This window comes from Vicugna pacos, chromosome 10 (genome assembly GCF_048564905.1).
Source record: "Vicugna pacos chromosome 10, VicPac4, whole genome shotgun sequence".
In the NCBI taxonomy this organism is placed as follows: Eukaryota; Metazoa; Chordata; class Mammalia; order Artiodactyla; family Camelidae; genus Vicugna; species Vicugna pacos.
The window spans coordinates 19,095,443-19,118,649 of NC_132996.1; the positions used below are offsets into that span (position 1 = coordinate 19,095,443).

At 43.0% G+C, this 23,207-nt stretch overlaps 1 protein-coding gene across 22 annotated transcripts in view; it reads left to right on the forward strand.

Annotated features, from left to right (window-relative positions):
• Nucleotides 1-23,207, forward strand: part of DLG2 (discs large MAGUK scaffold protein 2) — a 1,735,130-nt gene that overhangs the window by 1,649,816 nt on the left and 62,107 nt on the right. For all 22 annotated transcript variants that reach the window (XM_072969091.1, XM_072969075.1, XM_006197467.4 and 19 more), the window contains one exon: nucleotides 15,117-15,293. In XM_072969091.1, the coding sequence (XP_072825192.1) occupies nucleotides 15,117-15,293 (177 nt within the window). The remainder of the gene's footprint in view (nucleotides 1-15,116; nucleotides 15,294-23,207) is intronic.

Genomic DNA, 23,207 nt, shown 5'->3' on the forward strand with positions numbered 1-23,207 from the left:
CCCAGGCAGCATTATGATCACCAAAAATGGGACTGTGGGAAGGAAAAAGTCAGTCATGGCCTCACATTACAGCTGATGATGACAGCTGTGGATCTCGCTGGCTCAAAGGGCCACTATCCAGGATTCAGTCTGGCAGCCTACATGGTCCTCCCCTCTGGTTCCTCAACCAGACATTTTCCCCAGCATCAACCCGCTTACCTTCCCCTGGGTATGACTATTCGAGGAATAACTGTCATGGCCAAGTTCCTCTCATGATTTCCTGCCCAGTTTACACACACTGATCAGACCTGATTAGCCAATTTCAAGTTTCCCCATTGGCTTCTTTATCAAAGCCCAGCCTTGGCTAACATGAAAAACGGTATCAAGCAGCAACTTCTCATTCCTTCCTCCTCTCATTAGAAGAAATGTTTCTCTACCAGTCAAATTGCTCTCAGTCCATGCACACACTTCACTGGATGTGCCCCAGAGCTTTCTCTCGTTTTCTAAGAAAGTGTTGACATTTTAACAAAATTTTTCTTCTTCTAAAGAACTGTCTTCTGCTTGTCAATAGAAACAACCTCTGAAGACAGAAGAGAGCCCCCTAAAAACACAGGCGATAAGTATCTGTTGAAATGTGTCCCGTTGAGTGGTGCTCTCTACTCTTTGGGAGAACGAATCACAGTTCCATCCTGCAGAGTTCCTGCAATCTGAGTTTGAAACACCCCAGTGTCTCTGTAGTTATCTTAAGGAGGCCTTCTCACTTCTCCCAAAATGCTCCAAGGAGAATTTTTTATCAAGTTTCTACTTTAAAAGCAAATGGACACCTTGTGGGAACTGGAGGTGGCTTTGGGGATTTCATAATATCAATAAGCAAAGAGAGAGCTTTCTTCATTTTGAAGTGCTTGGGGACTAATGTACTAGTTGAAGATTTTCACTCTCTGATTTAAGGAGCCTCAGGGTTCTTCTTAGGGGCCTTTGAGCTCCTGGGCTGTTGGAAGAGAGACCAGAAGTTCTGTTTTCCCTCTCTGTTTTCAATCAGAGGTTTGATTGTTATGTTTCTAGAAGTCTTCTTTTAAGGGGAAAAAAAGGTTTATTCTGGTGATAAAACTGAAAACATTACACTCAGATTATAGTGAGAGAGATGGACGGACAGACAAATACTGGAACCTCTGTCCACCCCACTGCCACCCCCTACTCAAGCCATCGTCACGTGGGCCACTACCTCAGTGAGCTATCTGGGGTCTCGGCATTGGCTCTTGCCCAACACACTGCTGTCCACCCACTTTCCACGTTACATCCAGAAAGATATTTTCAAGCAAATCTGATCAACTTACTATCCTGTTTAAAATTCTCTAATGGCCCCCAATGCCATGAGGAAGAGAAGTGTGCACTTCACTATAACTGCAGGACCCTCCAGGGGATTGTGGGAAACCGGCCTCTCCTTCATTCTCTGGTCTCGTCTTGGGCCATCCAGGACATTGGTCTTCCTTCAAGTTCACTGCCTGCTGTTTCTTCCTGCGGCACTTCTGAATTGCATATTCCCTCTGCCTACATCTGCTGATCCTGCAGATCTTAGAGTAGACAGCACCTCCTCCTGGAAGCCTCTCTAACCCATTCTCCCCAGAGTAGGTTCTTTCTCTCCACTGAATGCTCTCATAGGTTATTTGAGATGTCTCATACTGGTAATTATGTTTCTACATCTGTCTTTCCTCTAAATTCCAAAAGTGGCCCTGTTTTTCTTGTTTACCGCAAAACCCCCAATGCTAGCATAATGCCTGGCACATAATAGGTGTTCATTAACAGATAACTGAAAGAAGAATGCATGGCTTCGGGCACCAAAAAGTTACAGGTATTTGCTGTCTGGGGGCAGTCCACAGGATGATATGATCATTTTACCAAATGGAAAGAGAACTGCACTGAGGAGAGCAAGCCGGATGCTTAGTGACTCCAGCTCACATGAAACATCTCTGCTCCAGGCTCCCCTAGCCCTTACTGCCAACAGAACCACCAGCCCCAAGCCTGGCGCTTAGGAAGAGCCCGATAAATGTTAAATAGATAGATCGATATTAAAAAATGAAAATTGGGACTAAATCATTCTTGCACCACATAAAAGCTGAGTCATGTCGTAGTTTTCTGTGCCAGTACGTATTATTCTTGCAGTTTTCCAAGTACTTATGAACCAGGCGTTATGCTATAGGAGTTTTACAGGTGTTACCTCATTTCACTCCAACAACGCCTATTAAGCAGTGTCTTTAGTCAGTTCAAGCTGCTACAACAAAGAACCATAGCCTGGGTAGCTTGTCAACGTCAGACATTTATTTCTCGCAATTCTGGAGGCTGGAAGTCTGAGATCGGGATGCCAGCATGGTTGGGCTCTGGTAAGGAACCTCTTCCGGGTTGCAGACTGCCAACTTCCCTTTGTATCTTTCCATGATGGAGAGAGGAAGAGAAAGCAAGCTCTCTCGTGACTTTTAAGGGCACTAATTCACCCTCATGACCACATCTAATTCTATATTACCTCCAAAGGCCCCACACTGGAGGGTAAGGTTTCAACATATGAATTTTGTAGGAACACAGAAATTCAGCCCATAGCAGACAAAAGTTAGAATTTAAGGACCCTGCCTGCAGCCACAGAGCAAGTCAATGGCAAGTAGATGAAGTCTCCCAGGTCTGACTACCACTTTTCATTATCCTGGTGCCTGACATGTAGTTCGGAGGTGAATGGATGGATGGGTGGATGAATGACTTAATACTAGGTGAATATTAGGTGCATGGGAAATGCCCCAGCAAGAGCACTGTCGTGCTAAAGTTAAAAGATTGTGCTGTTGAAATAAAATACTAATAATATCCACAGACTCTATAAACACTAAAAGTACAGACATTAATATTCCGGACATTGTTAGTTCCTTTTTCTTTCTATAAATTCCTGAATTACTGGCCAAACCTGGGACATTCCCTACAGACATTTTATTCAATTAAGCAGAACCACTGAACAGAGCTCTTCCTGAGCAGGTCAGGCGGCAGCACCGCATTTGGCCTGTCAGCACTCTTTGAACAGTCATCGAGCAGAGAGTACCACAGGGGTTTGCAAAACAAATGTGTACAAGATGAAGAGAGAAAGATGGGGTGACCCTGTGTGACCCACGATATAACAACACAAGAGCGACATATGTATATGCATATACTAATCCCAGGGCTTTTCATCCATAATTAATCCTCAGTACACTCTGTGAGATCGTTCCTACCATATTTCAGTGAATCTAGGTTATCACTGATTGTAAGATGCTAAGAAAGGAAAAATGCTGTCCATGTGTCACCATGAAAGGAAAAATGCTATTCATTAAATTACAAGATGGCATGGATGGTAAGATACAACCTAACTCTAGAGACATGAGGCTGGAAAAAAAAGTTCATTGTAAAATTGATAAAATACAGTATTTTAAATCCCATTTTACACACGAGGCGACTGCAAGAGACTCAGAGAGATGAAGTAATGTTCCCAAGGTCACAGTGTGTGGGTTTTGAATTTGGTTCAGTTCAATTTAGCCTCATGTAGTAAGCACCTCCTCCTCTGTGCTCTGTGGGAGAGACGCAGAGACAAATGAGATTCGGTCCTAACCCTGAGGATCTGAGCCGTCCAGCAGGGAAATAGACCCACAGGTAAATCAACTAAAATGCTGCCTGCTAAGTCCAAAAACAAGACCAGGTACAAGGTTGTAACCTGGCACAGAGAGGGGAATGGACAGGCAGGCTCTCTGGATAGGCTCAGAGGATTCCTAGAGAAAGTCACACATTTCAAAGAAGAGATTAAAATTTGCAGAATGATTTCATGTGTATTTCTTTATATCCAGTCAATGCTTCAACTTTTTAAGCAATGTTAAGAAAAATTCTTGGCTGAAAAATTTTCTCTACACAGTGTGAATTGTAGTAGTGTGTCCAAGAGAAGAAGGGAGTCTTCCATGGCCCGACTCACGTGCGTGCTTGCAGGGAGCCCTCAGAATGTGAGATCACTGCTATTACAGAGGGGGTTCCCTCTAGGGGAAAGCCTGAAGGGCCTGCCTGCTCAGCTGGGCGGGGGTGGGAGGGGTGCTACCACCTCTCAGCTAGTGGATCTGGGAGAATTGTCCCTTTATTCATCAGCTTCTTTCTGAGCACCTGGTGGGGGTCCCTGCTCTGCAATCCTGTGGCACCCCACACTAACTCATAATATTATATATTGCACTTAATTTTAACTGTATTTAGGGCCTTTGCATTAGCTCGTTCCTCTTCTTAAAACACTTACCTCAGATGCCTCCGTCACTAATTCCCCCACCTCCTTCAAGCCTTCCCTCAGATGTCTCTTTCTCAGTGAGTCCTACCTTAACCACCCTATTTACAAATGCAACCATCACCACCACCACAACCCTACTCCGTCTCAAAGTCCTGATACCCCTTAACTCTGCTCTATTTTTAACTTGTTCTATAGCAACTATCTACTCCTGCTCTAACATACTGTCTGCTTATTTATTAGGTTTATTTTTTTTTTTGCCCATCTTCTCTCACTGTAATATAAGCTCCACAGAGGCAGGAATGTTTGTCTACTTCCATTCACTGATAGACCCCAAGCTTCTAGAATCATCATTGGTACATGCTCAGTATATATTTGCTGGATGAATAAATGAATAAGTGAGTAACTGAATGAATATACCCCTTACTGGTATTCTCAATCAAACATCAAACTCCATGAGGACAGGAAGCAAACCTCGTTTATTGCCAAGCCCTCAGCAGATAGCAAAGATTGGCACATAATAGGCCCTCTATAAATATAATTGCATTTAATATTTAAATGACTACTATGTCTTATCCATGTGTGGAAGTTAAATCACATCCTGAACTCAGTGTTTTTACCTGGGTGAGTAAGGAACCATCTTCTCTCTTCTCTATCTGCCCTCATTCAATAGGTGATAATGGCTGTTTAGCACTGGGAACTATGTTCAATATCTTGTAGTAACTTATGGTGAAAGGAATATGAAAATGAATATATGTATGTTCATGTGTGACTGAGGCATTATGCTGTACACCACAAATTGACACAACATTGTAAACTGACTATACTTCAATAAATATATATATAAATTCAAAAAAAAAAAAGGTGGTAACAGGAGCCTTTATGGAATATGTGAGATGTTGAGGTGAAGTTTTCCCTGATTTCAGATCTTGTCTTGCCTCAGTCTAGCCGGTAGTTCTCACCCAGTCTTCTGAAGATTCATAAACACACACACAAAAAAAACAAGCTCGGTATTGGGGGAGCTGAAGTGATCATCCACCAGTCTGGTTCTGCGGTATGTGAATTTCATCACTGACCCTGATAAACTACCACTAAGGATTCGGGGTAGTTTTGTGGACTGTACTTGAATGTCTTCCTCCCCTTTTTCATTTAGTCATGAGAGAAATGAACTTTCTCCAGCATCTTCTTCTAAGCCAGGCCGCATGTCAGCTGATACCACTTGTCAGTCAGTAAATACGTAGAGGAAGTGTTGTAGGAGAGCAGTGGTGGGGTGCTTTGTTTACACTCCAGTGAGCAACTTTAGAAACAAGGAGACGGAATTTACAGGGAAGAAATTGAGATTTTAGACTCAATAAACAAACACTGAGCACTTTCTAGGTTCTCAGAGCTCTTGTATATGTCATTCTCATAGGGACTCTGTTGGACAGGGATTCTTGCCGCTCATTTTATACCTTTGGAGACCTAGGTACAGAGATGAAAGTCACACAGCTGCTGAAATGGCAGAGCCACTAGTTGAACCCAGGTCTGTCTGATGTCCATGTCTCATGACCTTGACATGAGTCTTCCGTTCTGTTTAGATGATAATTGTGTATCAGCAATAGTGAAATTCTGCATCAGGATATTTCTTCTTTGTCTCCACTGAAAGCTTACTAATTTGTGCCAGGAAGACCCTAAAAAGTGGATACCAAGATTTGTTCTACATTTTTAGCTCAGATCAGAAATAAAAGGCTACAGTCAGGGATTTGTCAGCCTTTCTGAAACATCTTGATTAATGTACCTTGATTGCCTGATAAACAAGTCCAGAACATAAGAGCTTTCAGAACTGTCATAAAACCTGGGCTATTCATCCTGGCCATGCTACTTTCCCCATATTTCATTTCTGAGTAGCCAGCTGATGGCATTTGGGAGAAAAGACAATGATTCTAAGAGGATTAATCTTTACAGCCTCACCCAGCCCTGAAACCTAAAGTACCATTTGTCGTGGTCTGTCGAGTCTGCCCTGGGGCAGGTTCGGGTTTGCCTCTGCTTCCCTCTGATGGGGGGCCTGTCAGTCGACGCTGCAGTGTGAACTGACCTGACAGATTGCTAGGACACCCTGGGAGAGAACGCAGCCTGGAATGGGCCCCCTCCTTGGAGACCCTGATAATGAGCTGCCTATAATGATCAACAGGCAGACCTCTGGACATGTGAAGACGGCTCACGCCATGTCCCTCAGGGAACTGAGAGCACTGGAGACTCAGGAGAGACTGAGAGAGAGAGAGAGTTGTTGCCCCCGGAAATGATGCTTCTTCCCTGATTATAGTCAAAATGCCACAGCTGCAGAGAGGCCAGGCTGCAAGGACGTCCGATAGGCGCCCAGTTAGTTCCATCTTCAGTCATGGCAGTGACTGCCCGGCTCGTTGGGGCCAGTTGAAATTGACATTTCCCCAAAAGCTCTCTAGCATAAAAAGAAACACTGGTGAGAAGAGTGTCTTGAAAGAGCACAAACCTACTTTATAAGGTTATTAATGACTAAATGCTATAACCCATGTGATACCACAGTCCATGGCATATAAAGTATTTACCCTCCTGTAAAATAGGAACAATGCCTGCATTTTAAGGGGTATCTCTAGAATCACAGATAATAAATACCCAGAACAATGCCTGCCATGTTGTAGACCTACTATGTGCTCAGCAGTCATTGAGTAAACGATGGCATCTTGGTCATTGGCCTCTTAGCAAGGATTGACAGAAGCTAACATGTTCCCATCCACTAAGACTGATTTGGTGGTGGCTGGAGCCACTGTTTTCACTGGGGGTAATTCATTATTGAAATGATGGGGAAATAAGTGGCCTTGCTAGATCTCAGTAAGTTTGGACATGATTTGTCCACGGAGGTGTGTGTGTTACAGCTCCTCAAGCTGACATGAGAAGTAATCGATATAGAGCTGTGTACAATCCACTACCCTGGGATGGATACGTTCTGACTGGAGAGAAAGGAATGTTACACATGTCCATCATTTCCTAAGAAAGACAGGGAAGCCTATGCTTGGTGTCGCTCAGGTATTCATTACCTGTTGTTTCCAACTGTCTGGGCTTTTACAGGAAGGAAAGTAAACTGTTGAATTCTAGGGCTTGCCTGGTGACAAGCCTAGGTGATAGATTGAATAACAGTAAATAACTTTTTTGGGGCGTCTGTTATGTGGTAGACTCTGGGGATAGGAGAAATAGGAACCTTCTCCATCCCTCATGCTCATATGAATGAGAATTTGCAAATGTGAAAAATCACAATATAGGGGGAGGTAAGAGTATAGGCGATGCTCACTTAACTCCCAGTGAAGGAGTTCTGGGATTGATGAGAGCGATGACACAGAACGACCTTCACAGCACAAACACGATCCTATGAGACACACGTTAATATCAGCCATGTGGAAGGTTTCCTCATTTCCCCCAAGTGTCTTGAAGGCACCGGCCTAGAACGTGACAGCTGAAACACACCTGAGAGAATTGTTTTGACCTGTTAATTACTTAGAAGCTGAAGCCCAAAGAGGTTAAGTAACTTACTCACAGTGAGATTATGTTGAAGCCAGAACTAGAACCCCAAGCTTCTTCCAACTTCCAGCTTGCCTTCTCTGTTTTTGAAAACACATTTATCAAATTTATGAGTGGATGAGTGAATGCTTTCAAGAAGAGAAAACAATGAGAAACTGATGATTTTTAAAGTAATAGTAACCAAAGTTCAAACCTCTCTGCTCCCAGTTCCATATCCTTCCCCTCATGCTCCTGGTAGGAAAATGTTTTGAGGAAGTTTACTATATATGTATTTTTATGTTCCATCTAAGAGACACCATATTGCATTCTCCCTCCGATATCTGTAGCCATAGCTTTCATTTATCTCTACAGAAGGGGCAAAGTTAAGGAGCTTTTGGAGTTATTGTGCTAAGTGTTTTTCCTGTATCATCTCATTGAATCTCTGCAGATATGCCAAGATTTAGGAATGATGAAGCCCATTGTATAGATAAACTAAGTTTCTTATTAGTCCACTGATTTTCTCAATGATACTCAGCTAGAAAGAGGTGGACTCACATGAATGTGTCTCTTCACTCCAACATCTAGGCATTTTGCACTGTCCTCAGCCACTTACCTTAACAGTGGGACATGCCCATCCTAGCCGGGCATAGTGGGATGGAGCAGAAAGCAGACTTTACCTTCTGCTGCTTTTGTTCTTTCTCTGGCTGCCTAGAAAGGTGAGAACCAAGTCTCCTCTAATCAAACAGAGGCCTCAGCTTCAAGAGACTAAGGAAATAGAGTCGAAGCACTCTGCTTCTTGGGTCTTCAGGTTGTCATGGAAACAAAGGCTTCTTCAGCTCAAACAAGTTGACAACACAGGTGGGAGGAAATTGCTGGTTCATTTTTTCATTTATAAATGCATTGGCAAAGACTTTGTGCAGAGTCTGGACCTGGGATCCCCTGCCCTTGAGTAGCTTCTGATCTAGCAGAGGAGGCAAGACACGTTCCCATTCAAGACTGGATGTTGTTCGCCTCCCAGGAGAGGTGCAAGCAGACTGCTTTGCAACTTAAGAGAAGAAAAAGGCTGCTTTTTTTGTGTAGCTCAGTTTCTTTATTTGAAGATAGAGACAATAATATTTATCTCATGGAGTTTTATGTGAGAATTGGGTAAGGTATAAATGTAGGAAATTAAAGCCTTCAGTTGATAATTTGCAGACTAGAAATAACCATACCTAAATCCCAGGCTACTTACAGAGGATACAATAAGACAAAATTATGTAAAGGAAAGGTACCTTGCACATGGCATAGCCAACACCAAGCACTCAGCAAGTAGGTTGTTACTATTGTTTCTGAGAAGTTGCTTTTACTCTAAAGAATCTTTGACGAGATCCTCATACTGGTGGCCTTTTGCCTTCTGCTGACTTTCTATTATATCATTAAATCATGCACCTCTCTTCGTTTTCTGTTGCTGCTATAACAAATTCCCTTCCTCCAGCAACGGCAGTCAAGTCCTCCTTTTGTTGCATCTCTCTCACCTGTTCTGCCTTCTCTTCCATTTTTAAGGACTCATATGATTAGGTTATATGAGACACGCATAAATATCAGCCATATGGAAAGTTTCCTCATTTCCCTCAAGTGTCTTGAAGACACCGGCCTAGAACATGACAGCTGCATAATCCAGGATAATCTCCTCATCTCAAAACCCATAACCTTAATCTCATCTGCAAATCTCTTTGCCATATAAAGTAACATATTCACAGGTTCTGGGGATTAAGGTGTAGACATCTTGGGGTAGAAAGAGTTAAGGGATTATTTTTCCTACCATATCCTCAGTAACCATTAGACACATCACGGAATTTTTCCTGCTCTTAGTGGCATGGTCTCTAGGGCTTCTTTCCACCTTTGTCATTGAACCTTAAAGTGGTTCCACCAACATCGATCCGATTCTCTGAGCAACACAGAGACACCCATACTCTTATGGTTCATGATTATTAACTAAGCGCGTTAGAAATTGTGGGTATTTTTGGTTGGAGTCTAAGCCCAATAGAAAATGTGGATCTTTTTGGTTGGAGAGGGTCAACTTGCAAAAACAACACATGAGTTGGCATAGCAGGAAGTTCACTGGCCTCAAAGGCAGACAGATTTGGAGTTGAGTCCAGCCCTACCACTTGATAGCTGGTGTGACACTGGACATGTTGCTTAAATTTATCCAAGACTGTATTTCCTTATCTGCAATAGGAGGCTAATAAATGCACTGCAGGGTAGTGTGAGAGTTGAATGTGTGCTTAGTAAACTACATTTGCCTCTCTGCTGAAGTCCAGTTCATGGCGTCATCATCAAGGTGGTTCATCAAATCATGAAATCTTTGAGAATGAGTTCTGAGTGTGACATTCCTTATCAGGAGTTCCAAGCTGAATTCTACAGTCAGGAGTACAGGCTTTTTTGTGTGTATATTTTTTTAATTAAAGTATAGTCAGTTTACAGTGTTGTGTCAGTTTCTGGTAGGAGTGCAGGCTTTTGATTCGAACACATCTATCTGTTTGAATCCTGGTTCTGCCACTTACTGGCTTTTTCCATTTCAGCTCTTTGAGCCTCATCTCCTTTATGAGATCAAAAATGCTTACATGGCAAGATTGTAATTAGAAATAATAACAAAGTGGAATTCATTCTATGTTGGTTTTGGGTGCTCTACAGGCATCCCATAGCTGTATCTCCATAACCATCTTGTGAGTTAATGCCATCATTTTCTGCATCTCATCAGTGACGGCATGGCCATCTATGGTTGAGAGATCATCTAAGAGGTTAAGTCACATGCCCAGAATTCACAACTAGGAATGACAGACTTGGGACTTAAACCCAAATCTCTTCTCCCTTCACAGCTTGGCATATAACCCATATGCAGTAAACTGAGGGAGACAATGAATATAAAGTCTTTAGCACATCACAGGGCACTTAATAAGCACAATTTTGATTGGGTACTTAGGTATTCACAACCAGGTTGCACAGCCATGAGGGTGAGAATCACCCTTCCCTTCCTAGACTTTCCCAGTTGGCAAAGGGCCACCACATGTTGAAATGCAGGAGGGGCAGGAGGGATGGGAGAGCCCTTGCATTATTCATGTCTAATTCTACTTGTCTAATGGACTTGTTAAAAGCACCCTGGGTGGAAAGTCTGAGTCTTAATGGCATTTTATAAAAGTTACGGTGATGAATTAGCACATAAAGCAAATTAAAAACAGCTTATCGCTTTTTAAATTAGGTGATGGGGCACTGTAGCTTTCTTCCCAGACGTGAGGCTCCATTAATAGCCAAAGGAGCCAGAAGCTGCTGAAATGTGTCAGCTGCTTGTTTTTAGGGACCTGACAAGTCTGAATCAGTGTAGTCCTAGAGGGGCAGATTGTCCGAGATAAACAGAACTCTGGAAAGAGTGTGTTGCTGATCCCGAGAGTGGGAAATCTCCCCTCAGGAATTCTTGGGAGTAGAATGGAGCCCAGTAGAATGAATGTCTGATCTGCGGGGGACCTTCGGGATTAGCCTCTACCCCTTCCCATTACACACAGGGATGCTGAGGCTTGACAGAAGTGGGACTTTCAAAGGTCGTCTGAAGCAGTCCCACAGACCTTTTTGAGAAACTGCTTTGTGCGCAGCCCTGTACTGAGTCCTGAGGATAGAGCGGTGTTTTCAATGTTTTTGTACACAGTCCACAAGACAGCTACTAAGTGGCACAGTTGGGACCCAGATCCCCTGATTCAAATCCCAGTGAATTTTACAGAATAATAATTATCACAGTAATAATAGCTGACGTTTACTGAGCACTCACTGCTGCCAAGCTGGTGTTATAATACTTCACCTATATCATTTCATTTATTCCTCACCGCAGTTCTTTGAGGTGGCTGGTGTTATTACTATGACAATTTTACAGTTAAGAAAACTTGAAACCCTGACAGGTTAAGTAGCTTGTCCAAGATCACACAATTAGGGGCAGGGGTGGGTGTAGCTCAGAGGTAGAGCACATGCTTAGCATGCACAAGGTCCTGGGTTCAATCCCCAGTACCTTCATTAAAAAAACAAAACAAAAAACCCATGCACACACACACACACAATTAAAAAGTTGCAAACCCAGGCAGTCTGATCATAGAGCCTGCCTTCTTGGCCACCAACTGTCAAATTTCGTTTATGGGTTTTCTACCATGCTTTACATCCAGAAGGAGCCTGGAGCCGAATCAATGATTTGAGGACATTAGGATAAGGAATACTGGGACCAGAACTGAGCAGTAAGGGAACTTCAGGGATTTGGGGGAAAGAGATAGCAGCTTGGAAGGAAAGATTAAAAGTTCCTGGTACTAAGTCGTGAGCACAGCCAGAGGGCGACAGGCTGGGAAGTTAAGCCTGAGAATGAAGTGGCCAGGAATATGAATTTTGGAGTCAGACAGACATTATTCTACATTCAGTCTCTAACACGCCTGTCCTTGGGATCCTTAACTTCCTAAGCCTGCCCTCTCATCCATAAATACAGGGATACTAGTTTTTGTCTTTTAAGTTGTTATGATGTCAAATAAGACAATGAAGACAAAGTTCCAGGCCCCCTAGTGGGCGTAAGTAGTGGTTGTCATCACGATTATCGTCCTTGCCACCTTGTCACCGCCTTCACAACCTCCCAGATTGAGTTGGGGGACAAGGTGCAGAGCATTGAACTAGGACTTGGGAGCAGGAGACCCACCTCCAGCCCCAGGTTGCTACCACTAAGCCATGTATCCTGAGGCTAGTCAGTGGGCCTTGCTAGATATGCCCCTCATCTGTAAAAAGGGGCTAGTAAGTACCATATCCATTACACCTTCTCTGTAGGAATGGGTTGAGTCACAAATGAGGAAGTGTATGTGAACGTGCTTTACCATCTACAGAGTGAGTGGTGGGGCCCTGAAGACAACTCCCTGGGTCGATGATGCACTAAGAGGGCTCATAGGGCTCAGCAGAGTCGTCCTCATGACTATGATTTAGTACAAAAAATGGATACAGTGCAAACTCAGCAAAGGGAGGGGAGCATGGGACAAAGTCTAGAGGAACCTTGGTGCAAGCCTCCAGGAATCCTCCCCCGGTGGAGTCACACCGGACGTGCCTAATTCCTCCAGCCACAAATTGTGACACGTGTGAAGTGCTGTCTACACAGGGAAGCTCCTTACAGACTCAGGGTCCAGGGATTTTATTGGGGGCTGGCACCTACCGCAATTCCAGACTCCCAAGGAAAAAGCAAGTGTTCAACTTAAATGGTATTGTTTATACAAACAGTTTGAGCACAGTGAGCCACTCTTAATAGAAAATGGTAAGGACCTTCCCGAAAGCCAAGTTCCCAGATGTCAGCCAAGGGCTACCCTTGTAAGCAGGCCTTTTAAAGGACAGCAGTCTCAGGATAGCTATGTTAGCTCTTTTTTGCACAGAGTTGAATCTATAAAAAGGATTTTTATGAGTATTCACTCAAAAGGGAAAGAGGAGATAATGGTAATGGTAACAACAACAGTTTCTACTCACTGGTGGTCACCATGCGCAGCCACTGTTCTACATGCTTCGCTTGTGTTACCTTCAGTGGCGTTTCATCCATGCCACACTTCCATGGCGGGGGCACTGGTGTCATCATCGCCATGTTATATACAAGGGAACTGAGGCCTAGGAGGAGCTAAGTCGCTTGCCTCGGTAACCAGCTGTATGACTAGTAAGAAGACAAGTAGCAGGACCAGGACACGGCCCTAACAGTGTGGTCCCTGAGTCTGTGTTCCCACTACCCTACCCTGTGTGGCGCTGCACCCACCACGTGCCGGATGCTTCCTATCTGCTACTTCATTCATGCTCACAGCGGCTTCAATGTGAATATAGCTACTGGCCTAATTTTGTATTTAAAAACCTGTGGCTGGGGAATGTTAATTTGTGTCCTGTCACCCAGCTAGAGAAGTGACAGTGTCAGGAGTGGGTGGGTATCTGCCTTCTCTCAGCCCCTTTTTCCTGGCCGGGGTTTTGTGACGTCTTTGGTAGGGAAGATGCCAATGGTCAAGGCGGAAATGAGTCATTCTAGAAGCTGAGACCGAGAAACTGCCTTGTTTTCTGTCACTCAGGGATGGAGTTAATGGAAGAAGGGGCTGTGTCGCAAGTAATTCAACTTTTCTTGCAGTATTTGAGAGCCATAGATGCCGTCTTCAGCTCTTTTTGGTTGCCATGACAGCAAGTGTGACATTTCTTTCATGAGAGGAAAAAGAAGAAGAAAGAAAGGAAAAGAATCACATTTCGTCCTCAGTGACTTTAGAAGAATCTGTTCGCCAGATCTAGTTAGTTGTGCTTGCATAGTGGTTAAACTCAAAGGGAATTCTTAGAATGGAATTAAAGGGAATAAACAGGGGCGTGGCAAAATCTGTTTCTTCGAGGAGATCGTGTGTTGTTATGTGTGTGGTGGTGGATTGTAGGAGTGGAAGGCACAGGAGGAAGCAGACAATGTGGGACCTGAGACACACTGTCAGCTGCTGGGGGCAACAGCTAGTCTTGGTCATCATTGTTATGCTGCTTCCAACTCCATCACCCCACCAGTCATACATATTACAGTGCACTGAGCTTAGCAAAGGCTCAGCAAATGCTCTTTAGTGGGGAAAACATGATACATAAAGCAAGACTTACAATTCAGAGTGATAAATGCAATGATGAGGTCGGCTCCATATTCTGTATCTTGTTCATTCGTATCATTTTGAGCTATGTCTGTAAACACACACAAACTTCAGTGTATTTTCATTATCGCATTTTGAGCATATATCCATGTCATTAACTTCTGCAACTGTCCGATTTTAGTGATGGTCCGATATTCTAGTGAGTGGAAGGATCAGTCCCCTGTGAGTGGACGTTGAAGTTGTTACCATTTTCTTCTATTAAAACAGGAAGGAGTTCCACAGACTGATATATCTGAGAGGATTTGTTCATAACACAAAATGCTGCATTCAGAACGATGCCCGTGTTTGTCAAATGAGGAACATCCTTCTTTCTAGTGATTTTTAGAATTTGGTTGTAGTGAGAGAGAGAAAGAAATCTCAATTATGTATTAATCTGCCTTCATCATCTTCCATTATCACTTTGTCACATATGATGAGCTCCAAGAAAAGAAGCAATTCCCTGGTTCTAGGGCTCTTGAAGCTGCCTTTACAGCTTCTAAGGAGAAGTAAGAACTAACCTTGATTTTGACCAAAGCAGCGGGAGTGTTGACTGTGATTCCGGGTGTTAGTCCTGGCAGTTGGTATTGAAAGGACAGTAGGTTCTCAGGGCAAGAATGAGTAATGAAAACGATGACCCCCTAGATCTGAGGTGCCAGAGGTTCCTAATAGCACTCTTTCTCTCTTGTCATTTCCTCCAGAGCCATGTTTGACTATGACAAAAGCAAGGACAGTGGGCTGCCAAGTCAAGGACTCAGTTTTAAATACGGAGATATTCTCCATGTTATCAACGCCTCTGATGACGAGTGGTGGCAAGCCCGGAGAGTCACACTGGAGGGGGACAGTGAGGAGATGGGGGTCATCCCCAGCAAACGGAGGTAAGAATGCCTTTTCTGTCTCACAGTATTTGCTTTTCAGGTCTCCAGGGAGTGGAGGTGTGGAAAGATGAAGATGTGGCAAACTGTTCACAAAATACCTACTTGAGTGGGACTGTCACCCTGTGGGGAGATTGTCAGTGGTGACAGGTGACACAAATTAAATATTCTCACTCTCCTCAGATTAGGGTTTTATGAAAACTGGTGACTGTGATAAGGCACAAAGGAAAAAAGAGGATCTGCTTACACTGCCTTCCTGAAACTTACCAGCATCCATAAGTCCAAGATTCAGCTGAACCGCTTGTATGCTGACTTACAAACGCAGAGCGGTTATTCCAGGGGTTCCAAATTTAACAGATAATTTTATAGAAAGGCCAGGTGAAAGCCAAATAAAATAGACTGTTCACTAAACTGGGGGTCCTGGCCACGTATTGCCTCCAGATATCGATGGGAAAAGATGAGAAACCTCCATTCCAAGTTCAGAGGCTTGGGATGTGAACTGCCAGACATCTGGTGAGGTCAGAAGACTGGGTCGACAGCTTTTTTTTTTTTACTGGTTTAGTTACTCCTTCCCCACCTCACCCATAACTCCCACTTTCATTCATATAGTTAGTCCTGCGTGTGTTGCCCAAGTCGAGAGCATTATGCTCTTTCTCTTCGAAGTATCTCTTCAACTCTGCTTCTGAAAGGCAGGAACAGACTTCAGAACAATCACCTTCTTCATCTGTCCCAGCAGCTGCTGACCATCACCACCAGAAAGAAACTTTCCTTCCAAGAATGTCCTCTTGGCATCAAGAAACAAGTTATCTAGCACAGGGAACTATAGTCAGTATCTTGTAATAACCTACAATGAAAAAGAATATGAAAAGGAATGTATATATGTATTACTGAATCACTCTGCTATACACCAGAAATTAGCACAGCATTTTAAACTGACTATACGTCAATAAAATATATATATATATATAAAGAAAGAAAGAAAAAGAGAAAGAGAGAAAAAAGAAAGGGAGAAAGAAAGAAAAAGGAAACAAATTATCTATACCCTAGGAAAGAGATGGTATGAAATCAAAGTCTGGAATAATGCTTATTCAAAACAGTCACCAACTTTTTCGAGCTGCAGGTTTTTCAATGGGCTCTCCTCCTCGTTTCCAAACACCCCAAGAACTGTTGTAAAAAAATGCTCATGACACTGAGTGTTCAAGTGCACAGAGTGATCCGTGACTGAGCTAGCACCAGCCATAGTAGGAAGACGTGCATTCAACCCAAGAATAACTCTGTGGGGCACTTGCACACCAGAGAAGTCTGGTCCACCATCTTTCTCTCCCTGTGGCCTCACAGCCTGGGATGTGGGAAGAGGGCAGCTGGCTGGCTGTTCCACAGCTGCTCCCTCCCCACCCCTCGTGCTCACACCTCTGACTGCCACCAGCAGACAGTTCTTTAAACCTCTGGGCTGTTGCATAATTGCCTGATGTTGCTTTGAGAGGACATTCTGAATTTGTAGTTTGTAGTGTTTTTCTGAAAGGTTATGTATTTGAAACAGTAACTCTCAGGACCAGTATGTATTCTATGTTTCTGCATTGCCATCTACTTAAAAAGAAAAGTCAGACCAGCATGCATTTTGGTTTGCTTTGACATAATTAATCAGAGCTGTCTGAGGAGCTGTTCTGTAGACGAAGGAGCCATCTTGTTCAATGTGGCCCTGAGGATAGGAATGGGGTGGAGAAGGAAAGCTATGTGGGAGTAGATTCATTTTAAGGAAATCCTTTTGCTAGTTGGAGGTGTGGGTTACCTGGGAAGGCAGTGAACTGGAACAATGGTTTTCACACCAAGGGAACATTATGAAAACTTGTGTACACCCACTCTCTCGCTCCCTGGCACCCACTTCGTGCGTGCGCACACACACCCTGTGATTCTGTTTCAGTCCATCTGGAGTAGGTCCTGGAAATCTGTATTTGTGTGTAAGTTCCTCCAGGTGATTCTGATAATGGAAGATTCAGTGGCAGGAAATATGAAGAAAAGGAATTCAAACTTTGGATGGGAGAGTTGAACTGTATGATTTTCAGGCACTGCCTAACCCTAAGGTTCTGTGATTCTAACCAATCTTGTCAATAGTCTTTAATTTGTTCAATGACGCATCATCTCCCTCCTAAGGAACATTCTTAGTGCTAGTCCTCCTGGGGTAATTGTCTACTGGGGGTCATTCTTGAATAGGCTCTCTCTCCTATTTTGAATGAAAGCCATCTTAACAGCCATTCTACATGCTACGACTAGCCTGGAAGTCTGTCTAGTGACGCTAACGTTGATATTTGCATTCTCTCTCATGAAGGGTGCAGTAGCTCTCCCGACCATCTTGTGCGTGCGTGCGTGCGTGTGTGTGTGTGTCTGTGTGTGTGTGTGTTTTTATGACTGTAAATGAATTTCTGTCAAATTTTCTTCATAGGATTTTAACTCTTTCCAAAAATGTTACTATTTTTTTTATGTGTTTATGAAAGTAGCACATTTCACTGAAGTGGGAACGTTTTTAAAAGTATAAAGAAGAAATTAAAATCATACCCCATAAAGGGTTCTTTGGCACTTATTTTAATGCAATTCAAAATCTGCCATGAGTCTTTCCTCAGGCTGCACTTTAATACCTAACTTCTGAAGGAGGCACTCACATTTCACACTGCGTTCAGCGTCTTACAACTATAGCTCAGACTGAATGGTCGCTGGTACAAATATGATTTATTATTAGGTTAGGGTTATTCTTTCTATCCCTTAGCCCCTTTCCTGATTATAGTTCAGCTTAGAGAGCTGGTCCAGAAAAATCTCATAATGGAAAGCATCAGTGTATGACTTTAGCCTTTACAAAAATATTTATTAAAATGTTTCTCTATTGATGATTCCCTTTAATCATCCCAATGAAACCATAAGATGAAGAATATGAAAATCATTGCCTCTTCCTTCCTTCTCTTTTGAAGATGGGAAATTTAAACTTAATTTAAGTAAATGCTCTTAGAGCATGCTAGACACTGTTCTAAGCCCTTAACAATTAACTTATTTAAACCTCATTACAACCCCGTGGGGAAGGTAATACAATTATCCTCATTTTACAAACCAGGAGATTGAAGCATAGAGAGGTTAATTTACTTGCCTGAAATTGCCCAGTTAATAAATGGCATAACTGGGATTTGAATCCAGGCTACAGTGCTCTTAACTCAAATGCAGTCCTTCCTCCCAAAGTTACAAAAATAAGAATTGACAAAATTCAGTTCAGCAAGCATTGCTTGAGCAGCCTCTGTGCACAGGTGCTGTCATCAGGTCACTGCCTGGAGCCCAGCATTTGTGGGACTAACATGTAACTCTAGCACAGCTACACTGTGATGAGAGCAGTGAGGGTGCTATTGGAAATAAAGGTACCGTCTTAGTTCAGGCTGCTATAACAGAATGCCGTACACTGGGTGGCTTATACAAGAGACATTTATTTTTTGCAGTTTTGGAGGCTAAAGAGCCCAAAATCAAGGCACTGACTGATTGGATCCCCAGAGAGGGCCTTCTTCCTGGTTTACGGATGGCCTTGCTGTATCCTCATATGACTGAGAGAGAGATCTTTTCTCTCCTGTCTCAGATTCTTTTTGGCCACTAATCCAATACATGAGGGCTCCACCCTCATGACCTAATTACCCACCAATGCCCCACCTCCAGATACCATCACACTGGGGATTGGGGCTTCAACATATGAGTTTTGTGTGGACACAGACATTCAGGCCATAGCAGATGTCAGGGGAAGTGAACGGGCAGCAAACAGAGAGATGAATTCCACCTGAGGATAGCAACGACCATGTATTGTGCCAGGTGCTTTCAAATACAAGATTTCATGTAATCTTCACAAAAGCTTCATAAGGAAACTAGATCAGAGAAGTCAAGTAACTTGGCCAAGAATGCACAGTCAGCCACTGGCTAAACCCAGGTCTCTCTGGGAGCAAGACCAGATGGCTTTTCACTACCCCAAAGGTATATTAGAAATGCATGCCGATTAAGGAGTTACTACATTTCAGATACAGTGTTAGCCAATTTTCTTGTATTGTCTTGTAACTTTTCAGGTCTGTGTTAATATCCTAATTTCACCAACATGAAACATGAGATCCTAAGAAGTTGAGGGACCTGCCCTAAGACACAGAGTTAGTAAGTTGCAGATACAGAATTCCAACCGAGACTTTCAAAACCTGGGCTCTTAGCACAGAACCTCTGTTTTCCGAGATTACATAGTTCCTGAGGGGCCAAACTGGGATTTGCTCCACTGTCTCTTCATCCAAATCTCTAATCATCGCCCCTCAGTGCCTGTCACCTGGGCTCTCAGATGGCAGCTTGCAGCCAGCATTGCATGAGGGTTTACTCACTGAGCTTCCCGGCAAGCCTGTGGCCAGTAACATGTATGGCTTCTCAAGTCTCCCTGCAGCAGGGTCCTGTGGAGCACAGGCAAAGGGATACCCAGCACCAGGTGATGCTCCCACAATCCAGTGCTCCAAGCCTGACCTCGTTATGTGTTTGGCGAGAACCTGAAAATGCCAGATGGGAGATGGGTAAGAGGGCAAAGGGAGACAGTTGGACTCATTAAAGCATGACCATTTGGTACTCTCTGGAGATGCTAGATGTCAGAATTGATTGCTCAAGTTTTGCCATCCAGTTTATGTTTTCAGTATTTTTGGTCAGTGACCAAACTAGGGCGGAGAGGATTATTTCTGCTTAAACAATCTAATTAATTGCTTGCCTCTTGAGTATAAGAGAAGTAGGGCGGTCTTTCTCATCACGATTCATCATTTCTACACAGGTGACCCACCCTTTCCTTAGGTAAAGATCTATGGATCTTAATATCATCTGTTTCTGCCGAGGAGTCCTACTCAGTAAAATACTTTTGTATAGATTTTGTATAGATTCCTACCAAGTAAAAAAGTCGTGAAATGGTCAACAACTTTGATGAATGGTCAGAAACACTGGTTGTTTGGGCAAGTCACTTAAGCTCTCTGAGCCTTAGTTTTCACATCCAGGTCCAGAACCAGTAGCCTCCTTGACGATTCATTCACTCATTCATCATTCATTCAGCAAAGATGCGTTAAGCACCTACCATATGCCCAGCTCCATCTTAAGCCCTGGATCGTTGTACACATTATAAATACTTTAGTACATGCTCAAAGGATATGTATTTTCCTTTCTTCAGATTTTGAGCTTTTGGTGCTAAAGAAAAACTCTGTAGCATTATGTAGGGCCCTGTTTCTCAGCCCTAACTGCTTTCAGCAGTAAACTATCCGCGTGCGTCCCAAGAAGCACGAGGAGAGAGGACAGGGCTGAGGCAGGTGAGGAAGAAAAGGTAAGCCACACCCTCTGCTACTCAAGAGAGAGGTTTGCAGAAACCCCCAAGAGGCAATCAACATGGGCTTCTGGGACGAAAAATCACAGCTCTGGTTGAGGATGCAGAGCATGGAAAAAGACTGCTGAGAACATAAATCAATCCAGTGTTTGTGATGTATTGTTGCAAATAGACATTCAGCTAACATGCATTTCAGTGTTAAGCAAATTTATTCTGAGTTTTGAGGACAGCCTGTCATAACAGGTATTATCTCAGTGACTCTATACTTAAATGTGGTTGTGGTTTATTTAATTCAGGACATTCAGGATTTGGGATGCAAGGGAGAGCGATGGTTATCATTTACGAAAAGCTCAGCCCAGACTTCTAAGGAACTGTATGGGCCTTAAAATTATGTGTGACCCATCTAAAATCTCATGTTTGTTGAAAATCCCATTGGATAAGGGAGGTCTGGAAGGTCCTTAAATACTGTTTCCCGAACAGAGTGGATGTGGCCAGACACTGAAGTTAGATGTTAGAAGATGTGAGCTCAGGCCCTATTTCTACCACTTTCTAATTGGGCAAAGCTTCAAGTCTTAGCCTTTTGAGCCATAAAATGGGGCTGAGAATACCCCACTGGGTTATTGTTGGGACCAAATGAGCTGATGTAAATGTCAAGGAATCTTTCATGGATAATTATATGTTAAAACTTCATCTACCACTTATGTCACCATCATTATTATTATTTATGAAACTTTCAACCAAAGTAGAAATCAAAACTCTCTGACTTCCTGCTTGAGTGAACCAAAACCTGCCTCCTATACAGTAAGGCTTTTTTTTTTTTTTTTTGCCTGTTTAAAGATTAGTGATAAACCATAGCAAATATTAGGTGTTTTTGTGTGTGTGTCTGTCTTTCCGTTTGTTCATCTGACTTTTTCTTTGCAACCCTTTTAAGATTTAAGTGATGAACCACTAAAATGGCCTAATGGAAACATTTCTTGAGAAATATGAACAGGTTGAACTTAGAAACCAGGAGGGTGGGTAGTTAGAATGCTCTGTCTGAACAATTCCTAGAATAGAATATTGGGTTCAGCCTAATAGTACTTATGTGTGGGGCCCCTGTGAGTTCTTTCACTTTATGCAGCATTTATTTGCAGAGTCTAATCAAATAACCATGCTATAGTCATTTTGGCATCATCTGATGTGCTAGTGTCTCCCATAATTAGCCTGGCTGATGCAAAGAAGCTAGGATAAAGTCAGAGCTGTAACAACAGGTTTAGAAGGATCCGAAGAGATGAATATGAATTAACATTTGCACTTGGATTAAAACTGAGAAAAGCTAGCTCCGAGAAGGCATTTTCTCCATGAGCATCTTTCCACTTGGCAGGTTCCCTTATCTGAAGTCTTCTTGCTCTTCTCCCAACTGTCGTGTGTTGGGTGTAAGTAGAAACTCTCAGTGGAACATATTGCTTTAATAGCTGAGGTTAGATCTGAAGAATTTTGTTCATCTGTTTCCACTCAAATATTCTACTCTCACACTGAAATAAATATATTCTGGAACTCCGTTCTGTCACTATAGAAACTCCGATCTTCCCTGTGTTTCAGCTGGAAACACCAAAGAGTTCTCAGTTAAAAAGGAGTATGTTGTTAATTATTGATCTCTGACTAGCTTAGATCTCATAAACCAGAAAGTTTCTGTAGATTTAGAGTTTTTCCTCTCTTTTTCCCTTTCCCCGGTTTTGAAATTAGAGCTAGCCCTAGTTAAACAAAAAGTGATTCTAAAAGAATGCAATGAATATTGTTTTACTTCAACTGTTATTTATTGAGGACATGCTGTAATACACTGCAGAGTGATAACGTGGACATGCCCTCAAGGAACATACAGCCTTATATGCTAGATGAGAAAATAAACACAGGAAACAATAATACCGACGTAGACATACAAGTAAATGGCATGGGGGCTTAGAGAAGAATGATCATGTCTAACTGGAGAGGCTCAGAAACTCAGAGATATTTAACTTCTCTTTCTCAGCCCAATCCTTCCACTAGGCACAATTCTACCAATTTTATTTTACTAGTATTTCTCTAACCCTTCCCTCTGCTCTACCTCATTATCACTCCTCATCATTTCTTGCCTGGATTATGGCAACAGCTTCTAAATAGGCCTCCTGCTGCCCACTATTCTGTCCTCTTCTAGGCTGTCTTCCTCCTCCCCTAGAGTCATTTATTTAAAATGCTAATCTGGTCTGTCACTTCTCAACTTTATAGCCTCTAATAATTCTTGAGGATTCCCCAAGGGAAAACCACAGGTCCTCAGTGCAGATGGATCCCATTTATAAGGAGCCCCCACCACCTCTCCAGCCTCATGTCCCCATCCTGTATGTCCCCTGTACCAGAATCTTCCTGAGATCTTTAGCTTGATTATACCCTCGGATCATAGTACATGTTGTTCCTCCAGTCTGGGAAATTCTCCGTGAACTTTTCCTATTGACAGGCTCTTTCTCATCCTTCAAGAATCATGTAAGTTGACACCTCCTCCAAGAAGCCCACCCCACTGTTTTCCACCTCTCCTTATTACCCTCCAATGAGATAGA